Source organism: Phialemonium atrogriseum, assembly GCF_030411735.1.
Source record: "Phialemonium atrogriseum strain 8032-3 unplaced genomic scaffold QBC33scaffold_5, whole genome shotgun sequence".
In the NCBI taxonomy this organism is placed as follows: Eukaryota; Fungi; Ascomycota; class Sordariomycetes; order Cephalothecales; family Cephalothecaceae; genus Phialemonium; species Phialemonium atrogriseum.
Window position 1 is genome coordinate 1,005,099 of NW_026848142.1, and position 13,112 is coordinate 1,018,210.

Sequence of the window (13,112 nt, forward strand, 5' to 3'; positions counted from 1 at the left end):
TCCCAGCGTCTCTCGGAGACTTTGTAGACGCTAAGCTCGTGGCTTCTCCCTGTCCACTTATCAGCACGCTTGCGTGACCTTCTTGGTTGTGTCGCACCGCAGAGAAGTAACTCATCTAACACAGGCCAATCTCCCATACCCAAGCCCCCAGATACACAATTTCCCACCTCAATCAGATACGTTGAAGTCTAGCATCAACCAGTCCATCCGTATATCACCTCCCGCTCATCCCCAACCTCCCCTTCCCATTAATAACCGAACCAGTCTAAGGAGTATCTACCATTTAATCCCTCAGCACGCATGCGCCACGCAAACCTCACACAAGTCCCCCGGCGCCTCCACCGACCTGCCGCAGGCGTCGTTCTTGCACCCGCACAGATAGTGGCAGTCCTCCGAGGCCCTGCGCCTCGGCGATGGCGTCCGTGTCGGCCGTGGCGGCTGGGACGGAGGGGGATCTTGCTTCTCGACGGGGGTGGCTGGCTGCTGCTGGTTCGATGGTTGTGGTGGTTCCTGGTTAATCTCGGGGGGCTGGTTTCCCTTCTTTTCTGGCTCAGAGGCGGAGGTGGAGGGTTTGGCGAAGAGCTGCTTTAGGGATGGGAAATGCATGTTTGGATGAAGTGCTTTGCGGACAAAGGACGCTGCTCTGGACGAGGAATGAGGAGGGAGTCAGTGTACGACCAGCTGGTTCTAGATAGGCTTTTCTCTGCTTACCGCTTTTAAGAGGTGTTCGGACGGGGAGCAATCAAGGTCAAGTAACGGGCTGAGTAGGCACCTGTATTGTGGCTTGCCAGGTGTGGAAACAATGAGCCCCGAGTCACAGCCTCTCCGGAAATATTATCCTTCGAGTAGGCACAAAGGAGGCGGGTGCTGTGTTATGGTGAACACACAAAGAACCGAAGGGCACCTCGATGGTCCGACTCTCCGCATTCGAGAGTTTGACTCCTCAGAGCCTCGCAGCACGCAATAGAGGTAAAAGACGAGCCTAAAATCGTCTGGCGTAAATGCTGTTAATTGAAGGTAATTGTTGCAGAAGTCCTTAATCCTGCATCCAACACATCCTTACCTGGTTTCCCGCGGCTGCGGGAAATTGAAGAAGAGAAGACAAAAAGGCTGTCAGTGAGCTTGTTTCACACGGCATGAGGTGTCCATATGCACTGGGCCTGACCACAACGGCCAGAAAATGGGTCACCAACGGACATCTATCGCTATTCAGGCGGAAATTGCGACCGGGTGCCATTTTTAAGGCATCTTTGATCTCACAGAAGGCAGCACAGCCACCGCGTCGCTTTGCTTGGCGGTCAGTGAGACAAAGGGGGTGGCATGCATACGCCACACGCCCGCACCGGCGTTCATACTCGGGACTGCCGTAAAAGCCCGACGTGACACCACCCGGCGTCAGTAGTACAGCCCATACACCTACCATCTTGCCAGGCAACTGCCATAACCTTGTTTAGAAGCTGCTACCCCTGGCCTGAGATGTTGATCTAGGATGACATTTAAAGGTCAAGATCACAAGAGCTGTTGATCTCCGGCTATGGTGAGACGGTTTTGTATTAGAGCTGTCTACGCCTGAGGTGAACAACGACGCCATGATGCAGCCATTGATACTGCCTCGATCTAGCTTGAATGTCGCCCATATACACATTTCCTTTTCCTGGTTAGGAATGGGTGCAAGATACCTTGATGGTAGTCTCAACTGTGACCCGAAAAACAAGAAAACTTGCCTCTGGAAGGTAGGCCAAGATAGGCCGACGAAAATCATAAAACCGCACCCAAATAGCAGTGTTTCCTCACCCAAACACTGATGGTGTCAAAGAAACGAATTCCGGCGTCAGTTACACCTACGCCAACGCCTGCCAACAGCACCTCTCCAAACCTTTCCTCCCAAACTATGCCAAAGAGGCACAAACAGGGACGATAGGAGGGGAGAGTACCTAGACCGTGTAGATGAAATCAGGGCGCTGGTCGCCAAGCGCCTCGATCTCCTTCTCCGACTTGCCCTCGATCCAGTGATCGCGCTCGCCGCGGCGGCGCCTGGCGTTCTCGAGTCGCAGCAGCAGCGTCATCAGGACGGAGCCGCCAAACAGGAAAACGGCCATGTATCCCATGACAACGCCGTGGCCCTCGAGGTAGCGCGGGTCGTTGTAGTAGATGTTGCTGGACACGATGCCGTTCAGGTTGCCCCAGCCGATGACGAAACCCAGGACGACGCCTCGCTTGTACACACCCTCGATGTTGTTGGCGACCCAGCTGATGGTGTTGGCGATGCACGGGTAGATTCCCATGGCGCCGAGGAAAGTGCCTGCGTACTGCACCGCTGGGTTTGCGCTTCCGAGGAGCATGGCGAACCCGCCTACTCCAAGCAAGGAGATGAGAATATTGCACATGCCGCGAGACCGAGTCCTGTCGGCGATGAAGCCAATCGCGACCGTGAGGCACGCCGCAACGGCGTAGGGGGGGACGGACATGAGCTGAGAGCGGACGACGGTGGTCGACCAGCCAAGGTTGTTGACGATGCTGGGGAGGAACAGCGAGAAGGCGTACAGGGGCATATCGCAGCCCATGTAGATAGCCATGCCGAGCCACATTTTCCAGTCGGCAAGAGAGTCCCACAAGAACGAGATCTTGAACTCTTCCGAGTTAGCCGACGCCTGTTGATCCAGCTTCAGGCGGCGGATGACACGGTTCCGATCGTCGCCCGAGAGGAAAGTGGCCTCGTCGGGGAAATCGTGGACCATCCAGAAGGAGGCGACGCCAATGACAATAGTGAGCAAACCTTCGAGGACGAAAATCCATGCCCAGCCCCGGAGGCCGCCAATTCCATCCATGAGCTCAATCGCTGCGGCGAGAAGACCACCAAAAGAGCCAGAGACAGCTGCCGCGGAGAAGAAGATGGCCTGAGACATATATGATTAGTTTAGTTGAAAAGCGAACTCCCACGGCGGGAGAGGGCGAGGTCTATCATAGTACTGACCGCTCTAACTCCAAACTCGGAGCGTCTATACCAGCAGGAGAGATAGTAGTTGACGCCGGGGAAGAGACCTGCCTCGGCGAGGCCCAAGAACCACCGGGCAGCCATGAGACCCGACCAACTTTTGACAAAGCCCATGCCAAGCATCGAGGCGCCCCAGAACACCCTGACAGCAGAGATTAGTGGCTAGCTCTCTATTACCTTGAAAACTTTGATGATAGATTCTCACATGATAATCGGGATGAAGATGGATGGCCGAAGCCTCTTCAGTAAGATGTTCGTCAGAGGCTCAAAGACGGCATACGAGACGAAGAATATGGTCAGGGTGGCATTGTACTGAGCAGTGCTCAAGGACAGATCCGTCTTAAGGCCAGCGATCTTAGCGTTGCCAATGTTGGTTCTGTCCAGGAATGCCAGAAGATAGAGGAGACACAGCTGAGCACATGTTGTCAGTGTGTGTGGACTTGTGTGGAGGGCGGATTAGGACTAACCCAGGGGATCAAGATGAGATCAAGACGCCAGAGAAGCTTGCGATCCTATATGAGCAGTCAAGTTAGTCATGCGTAAGATACGCGGTTATGAAAAATGGTGAAACTCACGACGGCAGCCCGCTCAGACTCGCTGAGGTGGGCATCAGGATCGGGGGGGAGGTCGATGAGAGTAGCCTCTCCATCGTGGCTGCCGCTGGCGTTGGGCGACTTTTCGCTGTCGCTCATTTTTCGTGATTGTTTACTGGTCTATGTTTTGGTCAATGTGATGGTGTCTTTTGTTTTATTTTGGTAGAAGCGATGACGCGTTGCTGTGCTATGGGTAAGGTATTTTTTTGGACTTTTCATTACCCTCTGTACTTCTTTCTTTTTGTCCGTTTGGTATGTTTTTGTTGAGTGAGAAAATAAGGTGTAGTGTGCCCCCGGAGTGAAGGTATAATTAGAGCGGGGTGTGGAGGTTGATGAAGTGAATCCGGCTATGGCCACCCAACTTGAAATGGAAAGATGGCAAAGAAAACAAGATGACGGTGGAGGGGGTGAGGTTTTACTTAACCTGAAAGACGGATTTGTGTTGATCTTGAGGGGAAAGCGTCACTCACATCTCGATGTTTGCTGTATTGGATATGTGGGGCAAGCCGTCGTCAATTTGGGGAATGATCTGCTTCGAAGGATGCTCTATGGGGTTGATGCTGAGTAAAAACTGCTGTTGCTTCCCCGCGATTCGAGTCGTGTGTCACTGGATGAGGTGTGCCGCGTGGAGATCGCATGCAATGGATCGGTCGAAGGGAGAGGGATTGTCGGGCACCTTCCTAGTTGGTTTGAACAGAGAGCAGCCCAGATGTGCGGCAAGTTTGGGTTGGGGAAAACCAAAGGGTACCTAGGTACCTTAGCTATTTATTCTATTTGGAATGCACTGGACCTGCGCAGGGCACCTCAGCTTCGCAAATGTGCAGTAATTACAGGTACAGTGCCAAAGTGCCTACCTTCCATACCCTGAGCCTCCCCAGCAGCGACCCGTCCGCTCTTGAGTCGGTAGGGAATTGCATTCGTCAGGTTTATCTGCAAGGAGGAAACCCTGGTTCTGTTACCACCCCAATATCCCATCATACCAGCACCAGAGGTGATGTAGGTGCCAATAGTGCCAATACCCTTAAATTTCCAGTGGATGTGCGCATTCGATACCGCAGGGGGTTCCCAACAGCTGCAGTCAGCCCATGCCCTGGCTTCAGGCTTTACACCATGGACGCGCTACAAGGCGGACATGTCCGGATGCTGACAGCTCGTGCAGAGCAAGGTTCGAGTATGCAGGGTCTAACGGAAAGTTTGGTAACCGGGGACAGACATCCCAAGAGAAGGGTTGGCGTGCTGTCAGGCTACGTTGTGTGGTCACCATCTCGGGTATGTCCATGATCTCGATATTGATGCTACCATGCGAGGTGTGACAGGCGGGTGCCCCCATCAAAGCCTCGAGTTTCTACAACCCCATCCTGCTCCAAATTGACAGAGGAGCAAACACAACATACGCCACGAACCCTTTCCCCAATTCACCAATACACATGCCAGCCCCTTGACTTGGTCCAACGGGAGAAGTCGAGTCGGGGCCTTGTGGAATGTGTGCCATGTCCCAGGGAAGCCTCCCCTTGCAGCCACCGTCATCATCGTGGCACCCCAACCGAGTGTGCCGGGTCAAGACTCGACTATTTCAAGTCCCGCTTTCGATAGCTGAGCAAGGTAATCTCCGACTGGGCGCAATTATTCGCCGAGGTGCATTCCTCTCATTGTTTGCCTCAGACAGCCACATCAGCTGCCCATTGGTCTTGGTTCGAAAGATGACAGCCACCGTGCTGGCAGAGATGCACGTACCCGATGGCCGCCTTCGATTCGAGTTTATATTGGACAGCAGGAATCCCACGTGCGGCACATTTTTGGGGCCATATGTTTGGTTGGAGATTGGGGACGCTGGAAATAAACTCTCACTCTGTCGTTTCACAGAGCTCAATGTGGGCTTCCGTGGTCGCCGCCGTGATCTCTGGGGCGATCATCCTGCGCAGCTTTTCGCCAAGTCTGATCGATCTTGCACTGCCCCGAAACCCCCGACACGCCGACACCTCCAAGAGAAAACCCCCAAAACCCACATCCTTCCCCCGCCTTCCTTTGTCATAGGACGGGCCATGATCCTGCCGGGACGTTCGATGCTCGGTCAGTGGTTTGGGCTCCTTCGCCGTTGGAAGTCGACCAATTGAAGTGTGGACTCGGAGCAAACTTGGGGGCGGCAGGGAATCATTACACTATCCAAGAATGGTCTGGTTCGACGGGGATGATTTCCAGTCAGTGGCGTCGGTGGAGCAGATGCAGTTGGTGGGGGTCAAAAGAAGCATCGCCAAGACGATAAAGGGATAACGCCCCGCCTTGCATCCTCCTATCTAGAGGCGTGCTCCGCATTTCCGTGCGGGGCCCACGGCTACTTACTATGTAGTCCAAACCGCCCATCGGATCTACACAAAGAGTGTAGATAGGGCTCGGCAGCGGAACCGCACGTGGGTATGTGGCAAGGTGCGTCTGTCGTCGATTCCGCAATGGAGGCAGGCCGTGGCCCGGGGATGTTCGGGCAGCACGATACCGGGTGAGTGCCGATTTCGGGACTGGGGTTGGATGCAGTCCTGCTGCCGCATTACGAAGTACGGCCTGCCGGATGATGGGATGGGAGGCAACTACCCGGCCATTCCGCTCCTCAGCTAATACCTATTCCTGAGTCTGCTGCGGTTGGTCGAGGAGAAATTTGGATGGCCACATGGAAATGTTCGATAGCACCTGCAACGAAAAGGCGAAATTGGGGTTGCAGGGGCTGCACGGGCTGCGACTTGTGAGATTACACCGCTCTCTCCAAGATGTGCTCACTCTTAGATGCAAGGAAGCAAACATTGATGAAAACTTAGGAATGCAGCTCATCTCGTATCGAGATTATCCCAGAAATGCGGCGGCAGGAAGGCAATGACTATTTCATTTCGGTTCGAGCCCAAACCAACACTTGAGAACAGGATGAGAGCAATCTACCCATTTTCTCCTTTTGTCTTTCCCAAGTACGAGTCTTTTAGTCCACTTCCGACGGCACCTAACACCCGACGGGAGCCGACTGCACCCGACGGGCCGATCCGGAGACGGCATTTATTTGATGCGGCTGAAGATTGCGGGACTGGCCGGTGGAGCTGAGAATTCGAGAACTACATGCATGATGCGTCATTGCCTGTCCCAGGCAAGGAGGTGTAGACTGTAACGTTTCCGAAGCCGATGAGATAGGTTGGCCTTTCCACAGGCCTTGGAAAGAAATCTTTTGGATGTGCTTCCTAACTCATTGACGCCTGTCATCTTTATAGTCCCACTTGAAGGCAAGGATCCTCAGCCACCCTGTACTGTCAGCGCTCCAGTCGCCTCTTCGGTTCCGGCCTTCATCGGGGGCTCTCCGTCGTTGGTCACTGCAACCGTATGAGGCGTGCCACAATGGCTAAGACAGTCGGCATTGTCGGTATGCACTCATGCGGCTAGCGTACCCAAAGCCAGTCCTACTCCGAAGGGGAAGAACATGCTAATGGCAGCTAGGAGCGGGACCATCTGGCCTCGTGGCTGCCAAGACCTTGCTGCACGATGTCCCTCCCGGTACCTTCAATGTATCCATCTTCGAAGCCCAGCCCCGGATTGGCGGGCTTTGGCCCGTCCGCAAAGATGATGCAGCCGGCTTGGTCCACCCGCTCATGGTCGCGAACCAAAGCAAGCACACGGTGCAGTTCAGCGACCTGGCCTGGGAGCCGGACTCGCCGGAATTCCCTAGGGCCTGGCGAGTCGGCCAATATCTTGAGCGATATCTCGAAAGGTACTGCCAGGACGTCGAACTGAAGCTTGGCACGCGGGTTGAGGCCGCCACCCCTATTTCGGCACTCCCCGGTGACGGAAGTCCGCCTACCGGTTGGAGTTTGCTCGTGAAGTCTGCGAGTGGGGAGGTCGAAGAACGGCTGTTCGATTATCTTCTTGTTGCTACGGGATACTTCGGTCGGCCAGTCCTGCCGTCCATAGGCAAGACAGCCGCCGGGATACCAACCGTCCACAGCAGCGAATACCGGGATCTTCAAGGCCTTCTTGGGAAGGCGGGCGGGAAGGGCGGGAAGATTCTTGTCGTCGGTGGTCAGATGTCAGGAGTGGAAATCGCCGGCACTATCGCGTCCCATCTTTCGTCGGCCGTGAACTCTCCCGGGCCCAGCCCGATTCCCGACCCGGCGAGTTACTCAATACATCATGTCATCCAGCGACCAGTATGGGTATTCCCCCTTCACACATCTCCCAAGGTATGCTCCTGGTGCGTTTGCTGTTTCCGAGGCGACCGACTAAGCAGGATAATAGCCGAACTCTCTCGCGCCGCCATTCGTTCCACTAGATCTATCCTCCTACAACCTTAGCAACCGTCCCTCTCCCTTGATAAACACCCAAGGCCATATTAGTCCGGAAGCTGCCCACATTGCAAACTCGATCTTTCGAACTGTTCTTGGCACCGACCAGTCGGAATTCTCGTCGTTCCTCGCCATGAAGCTCCCGGAGCATAGTACCCAGCCCTACCTCGCCGTCAGCGACAACTACCTGGAGTTCGTGCGCTCCGGTATGATCGAACTCTCTCGAGGGAAGCTGGGGGGGCTGGACAAGCAGACGGCCACCATCCTGCCTTCCATGCAGCGCATCGATGACATAGCGGCGGTAGTCTATGCGACTGGCTTCGACGCGTCCTCATCAATCTCGTTTCTGCCGGAATCAGTTCGTCAGGTGCTATCAGTTCTCCCCGAAGACCTCAACAACACGGTCGCCCTCGGCTTCCACGGCACCCACCACCCTGCCGTACCGCACCTCGGCTTCGTCGGCTTCTACCGCTCGCCGTACTGGGGAGTAATGGAAATGCAAGCCCGATTCCTAGCAGCAACGTGGTCCGCAGCCGACGGCCCTTCATCCCCCTCCCTCCCCGCCACGATCCAAATCGCCCTCCAAGCAGACAAATCCATCGAGCGAACCCTTTCCATCCGCCATGACCCGCGCGCCTCCCAGTTCCCCATGGGCGACTACCCCTTCCTAATGCAAGAGTTCTCCACAGCCCTCTCCCTACCCCGCCACCCGCCCCTCGGCACGATGCCCCCGCTCCCGCCCGCCTCCAAGCCCATGGACATCCTCACCCCGGCGCGCTACCCACCCCGGTCCCCCTCGGCGGCCCAATCCGCCGAGACCAGGGAGTCGCTCAGGCAGACCCACGAGACGGCCCTGTCGGCGCTGCGGGGGGGCCGGTTCGTCGCCCGGGCCGTCTTCCGCTCCCTCCTCGGCCGGTGGGCACTCGAGCGGGACCTGGTCAGCAAGCTGCCCGGCCACCCGAGCGGCCACTTCAGCGGCACGGCGACGTTTTCGCCGCGGGACGCGACGGCGGACGGGAGGGCCGCCGAGGCTGATGGTGTTGACGGGCCCGGGCTCGAGTACCTGTATGTTGAGGAGGGCGATTTCCGGGCGGCGAATGGGTTGACCTTTCGGGCCACGAGGCGCTATGTTTGGCGGTACGACGAGAGGCGCGATAAGTTGAGCGTGTGGTTCGTGAGGACGGATGATCAGAAGAGGGCGGATTATCTGTTTCACGAAATCGATTTCATCGTCCCTGAAGAGCCGCGAGATGACGACGAGAGCGACGGCAGGGGGTGGGAGGCCAAGTCGGGCCATCTCTGTGAGGCGGACATGTATAACGTGAAGTATGAGTTCTGCTTTAGGGCTGTCAACCTCCATGAGTGGAGGATTGGCTATACCGTCAAGGGACCAAAGAAGGATTATACCATTGAGGGGGTCTATCGACGATAGCGCCAGCAGCTGGCAGAAGACTCGAATAGAGTAGCTTAGAAGGCCGACTTGGCACATACACACCTACTTACTGTGGCCGGACTGAGCGCAACATGGCCCACTGCCCTCTCCAGTACCCTCCCCTAAGAGGCATGGACATGTTTGCGAGAGGAGGTTGGCACACGCCTCCACAAGAACCATCTTATTTACCATCACGTACATTACAGCACCTCGAGCAATCAGCTAATTACAGCGAGATGATGTTAGTCAAAGAAGAAGCACGCCAGAAACCCAAATAAACTGGCAGCGAGGGCCACTAGAGGCCATTCTCCTCCTCCATTTCGACGTCGGCCCTCCCATCCTCCTCTTCGTCTTCCAACCCAAGCTTATCAATATCCTCCATACGCCTGATGAACTCAGCCTGCAACCTTTGCAAGTAGGTTGCGAGTGCCCCGTCATTCATGCCTGATGCGTGGGCCTGATTGAGAGTTTCATGGAGGTTCAAGACCAGTCGTCTTCGGAAGGCTAACTTTCTTGCCTGCGAGCCTCTCTTCTTGGCTTCCGCCTGGTCGCGAATCGCGTCCGACACGCGTTCAGCGACTTCGAGAAAGCGCCGGGGAAACCCGATTGCACCTGCCAGTTTGATGCCGTAATTCTCCTCTTGCACTGGACCGGAACTCACTTTGTATAACATCGTCATCTTTGGAATGTCGTCTTCGGTCTTGCTTGTTTCCGTTGCGAGGTGAAGATTGAGGACGCCGGGGCGGTCAGCCAACACCTTGGCTAGGACAATATCAGCATGTGTCAACAGGATGGAAGGCATGAAGGCCGCATTTGACCATACCCAAATCGGTGAAATGGGTTGCAAAGAATACAAGTGAGCCGCTTTGCACCAGAGCTTCCGCCATCGCAATTGCGATAGCAAGGCCATCCCGAGTGCTTGTGCCTCGCCCAAGTTCGTCAATGATAGCCAAGCTGCTGCCACTGACGTTTCTGTGAAATGTCAGCAAACTCTTGTGTCGATGCGTTGGACCGCACATGCCTCAAAATGAATGCCATCTCCCGCATCTCGACGGAGAAGGTCGATATGTTGGCCTCGATGCTGTCGTCTGTTGAGAGTCGAGAGAACAAATTATGCACGACGGAGAACGAAGCATATTGGGCAGGAACAAAACATCCGATTTGTGCCATGACCTGCAGTAGGGCAACAGTTCGAATATACGTGCTTTTTCCGCTCATGTTGCAGCCAGTGATGATCTGGAAGCGGTACTGCTCCGTGGCGTAGTAGTCATTGGGGATGAACGGAGACTTTTGTGTCTAGGACAGCGTCAACAATACCACACGCACTTCAGCAAACAAAGTCCTAGAACCCACCTTCTCGAGGATCGGGTGCCGAGCTGCTTTGATTGCCATGGTCCCCGAAAGAGTTGGCCGCACATAATCCAGGGAGGTGATGGAATGACTAAATGAGGTGAGCATGTCAAGCAACGCAATACCCTCGCACACTCTGAACATCTGCGGCGCCCGCGTCCGAATGGAGTCTAGTAATTCCTGCACCACTTTGTCACTCATCATGACCACCTCCTCCGTTGAGTTCGTGATGCGTTGGTTCAGCTTGACGATCGAGAGAGTTTGGCATTCGAGGTAAGCCTTCCTTCTCACACGATTGATCAGGACGTCTGGAATCGGACGGAATTCAAAGTCGGTGGAGTGGAACCGGAGCCAGTAACGTCGATTGTTATCGAATTTGATGTCACAGGCCAGTTCAAGTCCAGCTGTGCGATAATTAGCCCAATGCTTCGGTGACCAGTGGTATCTGAACTTGCCATTGAGATCTCTAATATGCTGATATAAATCACCAGTAGCTTCCTTGTATGTCTTGCGAGCCACATCGAGCAGGCCATTGACACCCGCCTGGCGTGGTGTTAGCTATGCGGATTTCAAGGGAGGGCATCGACGACCGACTTTCACAGCGTATGTTCTCTGGTTCCGCAGCTCCAAGGGAGTCTTCACGTAGGTCACATCTTCGTTGATCGTGTTGGATATGAGATCCAAAATCGGATTAACTATCTCGGGGAGGCACAGGCCACGGATCCGGACAAGGAGATCGCATCGTGCAGGGCCCAAGGACTCGAAAATTGGGGCCACGGAAAGCAGGAATTTCTTTACCATCAACACGCTGTTGATGGCTTGCTCAGTATGGTAAAGTGATATCTGGGTCGGGAGAATGATCAACTGCCCTGTTGTTAGCAGGATGCCATCGTCTTACAACCAAACCTCGCCTTGCCTGAGTCAGAAGCCGCTCGACATCCTCGAAACCTTGTAACGCTGTGATTTGTTAGCCATGAAACAATGGGGGGAAATCAATGGTTGGCCGTACCTTTGCGGATCTCGTAGAACATGTCTTCCTTCGATGAGAGCTCTTCAAGTGCATCGTATCTCGGGTCTAACACCCCCTGTTGTTGTGTCGAGGGTTGGAGAATGTTGCTACGGAGCATCCTTGCTCCCATGGGCGTTAAAGTCTGGTTCAAGAGTCCGAAGAGACAGTCCTTGGATTTGATATTGTGGAGATTCTGGATCAGTTCCAGAGAGGCGATCGTAGAAAGATCAATCATCATGGTCTCTTCCGATGGCTGGTACTTGATCCTCAAGGAGTGTGGTGCAAACCTGATGGAGAATTCAGACTCCAGATATCGCATTGCCTAGGGCCATGTCAGCCTCAGGGTCTCTGATTCCCTTGTGTATTCAGGTCGCTTACCGCGGACAAGGCACAAGTGGCGTAGAAATTGCCATCGATGGCCACCTTGATAGCTTCGACATCCTCCCTGAATGCAAGGCCCTGGATGTATTCCAGTCCCGCGCTCTCTGACCAATACTTTCTGTCGAGCGGGATCAAGCGAATGCTTGGGCAATTCTCCTCGATAGAGCAATAAAGACTGGACTTGGGATTGGGTGGACAAGAGGTCGAGACGATGAGGATGCAGGTGGGCTCGTATACGGAGATCTTGTGGAGGGCCTTGATATAAAACTGGGTGTCGCAAATTTGGCTGAGGACTGCCTCGCCCGTAGAGATGTTGACAAACGCAACACCCACGGAAGGGGTGACACCTCGGGCCTCGCTGACGGCACAGACAATTTGATGGTTCTCGCTGGCCCCAATCGAGGACGCAGCCCGGGATTTTCTGCCGGAAACCGTGCTTGTGCCAGCCGTTCCCCGACGGCGGACAGGCCAACTTCCACTAGCGGGGTATGGAGTAGAAACAGATCGTGGTCCGTAGCTTGTTAGGCGTGATTGCGATGACGAGGCCCGGCCATATGAAGTGGAAGGTATCGAAGGCAGAGAAGGAAGGGATGGGAGGGGCAGGGTGGTCGGAGAGGTCATCTTCGCGGAGAAGATGCGAGATGAGAGGGTGAGGGAGTCCGTTCCTTCCTTTGGGATTCGTATCTGGTGGCATTCAAAGGAACCCAGATAGGAGGAATGAAATATAGATTGGAATAAATGATGTCGGCTAGAGGCTAGGTTCCAAGATTCATTACAGTAGGTACCTACCCATTCACGGCCCGCGCCGCGGGCCCATCGCAACTTCCTCTGCTGGACTGAGAACGGTGTTGGCATTACAAACCGGCAAGGCGCAACCTAACGGCGTTGCCAACCTCGGACACACCTCACTCAGGCCGCAAGCATTCTTTTGGGAACGGGTTGGGAAAGGGACATTCCAGTTCTAGGCTGACCAAGGCTGCGAGTTTTGATATATTATACGGCAGTGGGCCAGTCCACGATCTAATCCTTTGCTAACAGAAAC

At 54.8% G+C, this 13,112-nt stretch overlaps 5 protein-coding genes across 5 annotated transcripts; 2 read left to right on the forward strand and 3 right to left on the reverse strand.

The window, feature by feature from the left end:
- Positions 1-291: 291 nt before the first annotated feature.
- Positions 292-606, reverse strand: QBC33DRAFT_556552 (uncharacterized protein; the record flags this gene model as incomplete). The annotated part of the gene is made up of 1 exon (XM_060429736.1): positions 292-606. The coding sequence occupies one exon, from the start codon at positions 604-606 to the stop codon at positions 292-294; it is 315 nt and encodes a 104-aa protein (XP_060286343.1).
- A 1,242-nt stretch (positions 607-1,848) lies between these two features.
- On the reverse strand, positions 1,849-3,804 carry QBC33DRAFT_312567 (major facilitator superfamily domain-containing protein). Its single transcript, XM_060423505.1, has 5 exons — positions 3,571-3,804; positions 3,463-3,507; positions 3,201-3,406; positions 2,975-3,137; positions 1,849-2,897 (listed from the first exon to the last, which is right to left on the reverse strand). The coding sequence occupies exons 1-5, from the start codon at positions 3,685-3,687 to the stop codon at positions 1,935-1,937; spliced, it is 1,494 nt and encodes a 497-aa protein (XP_060286344.1). The 5' UTR covers positions 3,688-3,804; the 3' UTR covers positions 1,849-1,934.
- A 964-nt stretch (positions 3,805-4,768) lies between these two features.
- On the forward strand, positions 4,769-5,944 carry QBC33DRAFT_530205 (uncharacterized protein). Its single transcript, XM_060427210.1, has one exon. The coding sequence runs from the start codon at positions 5,070-5,072 to the stop codon at positions 5,700-5,702; it is 633 nt and encodes a 210-aa protein (XP_060286345.1). The 5' UTR covers positions 4,769-5,069; the 3' UTR covers positions 5,703-5,944.
- Positions 5,945-6,806: 862 nt separating this feature from the next.
- Positions 6,807-9,478, forward strand: QBC33DRAFT_312696 (uncharacterized protein). The gene is made up of 3 exons (XM_060423508.1): positions 6,807-6,982; positions 7,057-7,796; positions 7,852-9,478. The coding sequence occupies exons 1-3, from the start codon at positions 6,943-6,945 to the stop codon at positions 9,328-9,330; spliced, it is 2,259 nt and encodes a 752-aa protein (XP_060286346.1). The 5' UTR covers positions 6,807-6,942; the 3' UTR covers positions 9,331-9,478.
- On the reverse strand, positions 9,315-13,031 carry QBC33DRAFT_312685 (muts domain V-domain-containing protein). Its single transcript, XM_060423507.1, has 9 exons — positions 12,068-13,031; positions 11,690-12,011; positions 11,597-11,637; positions 11,275-11,544; positions 11,136-11,223; positions 10,684-11,084; positions 10,352-10,626; positions 10,154-10,302; positions 9,315-10,092 (listed from the first exon to the last, which is right to left on the reverse strand). The coding sequence occupies exons 1-9, from the start codon at positions 12,923-12,925 to the stop codon at positions 9,626-9,628; spliced, it is 2,871 nt and encodes a 956-aa protein (XP_060286347.1). The 5' UTR covers positions 12,926-13,031; the 3' UTR covers positions 9,315-9,625.
- Between the last annotated feature and the right edge of the window lie 81 nt (positions 13,032-13,112).

Coding starts and splice junctions, on each gene's coding strand:
- QBC33DRAFT_312567 (XM_060423505.1), bottom strand. CDS start 3,687: ATGAGCGACAGCGAAAAGTCGCCCAACGCCAGCGGCAGCCACGATGGA. Junction 3,508..3,570: donor AGTCTGAGCGGGCTGCCGTC/GTGAGTTTCACC, acceptor CTGCTCATATAG/GATCGCAAGCTTCTCTGGCG. Junction 3,138..3,200: donor ATCTTCATCCCGATTATCAT/GTGAGAATCTAT, acceptor CTCTGCTGTCAG/GGTGTTCTGGGGCGCCTCGA.
- QBC33DRAFT_530205 (XM_060427210.1), top strand. CDS start 5,070: ATGTGTGCCATGTCCCAGGGAAGCCTCCCCTTGCAGCCACCGTCATCA.
- QBC33DRAFT_312696 (XM_060423508.1), top strand. CDS start 6,943: ATGAGGCGTGCCACAATGGCTAAGACAGTCGGCATTGTCG. Junction 6,983..7,056: donor TAAGACAGTCGGCATTGTCG/GTATGCACTCAT, acceptor AATGGCAGCTAG/GAGCGGGACCATCTGGCCTC. Junction 7,797..7,851: donor CCCTTCACACATCTCCCAAG/GTATGCTCCTGG, acceptor GCAGGATAATAG/CCGAACTCTCTCGCGCCGCC.
- QBC33DRAFT_312685 (XM_060423507.1), bottom strand. CDS start 12,925: ATGCCAACACCGTTCTCAGTCCAGCAGAGGAAGTTGCGATGGGCCCGC. Junction 11,638..11,689: donor GTTCTACGAGATCCGCAAAG/GTACGGCCAACC, acceptor AACAAATCACAG/CGTTACAAGGTTTCGAGGAT. Junction 11,224..11,274: donor AGAGAACATACGCTGTGAAA/GTCGGTCGTCGA, acceptor ACACCACGCCAG/GCGGGTGTCAATGGCCTGCT.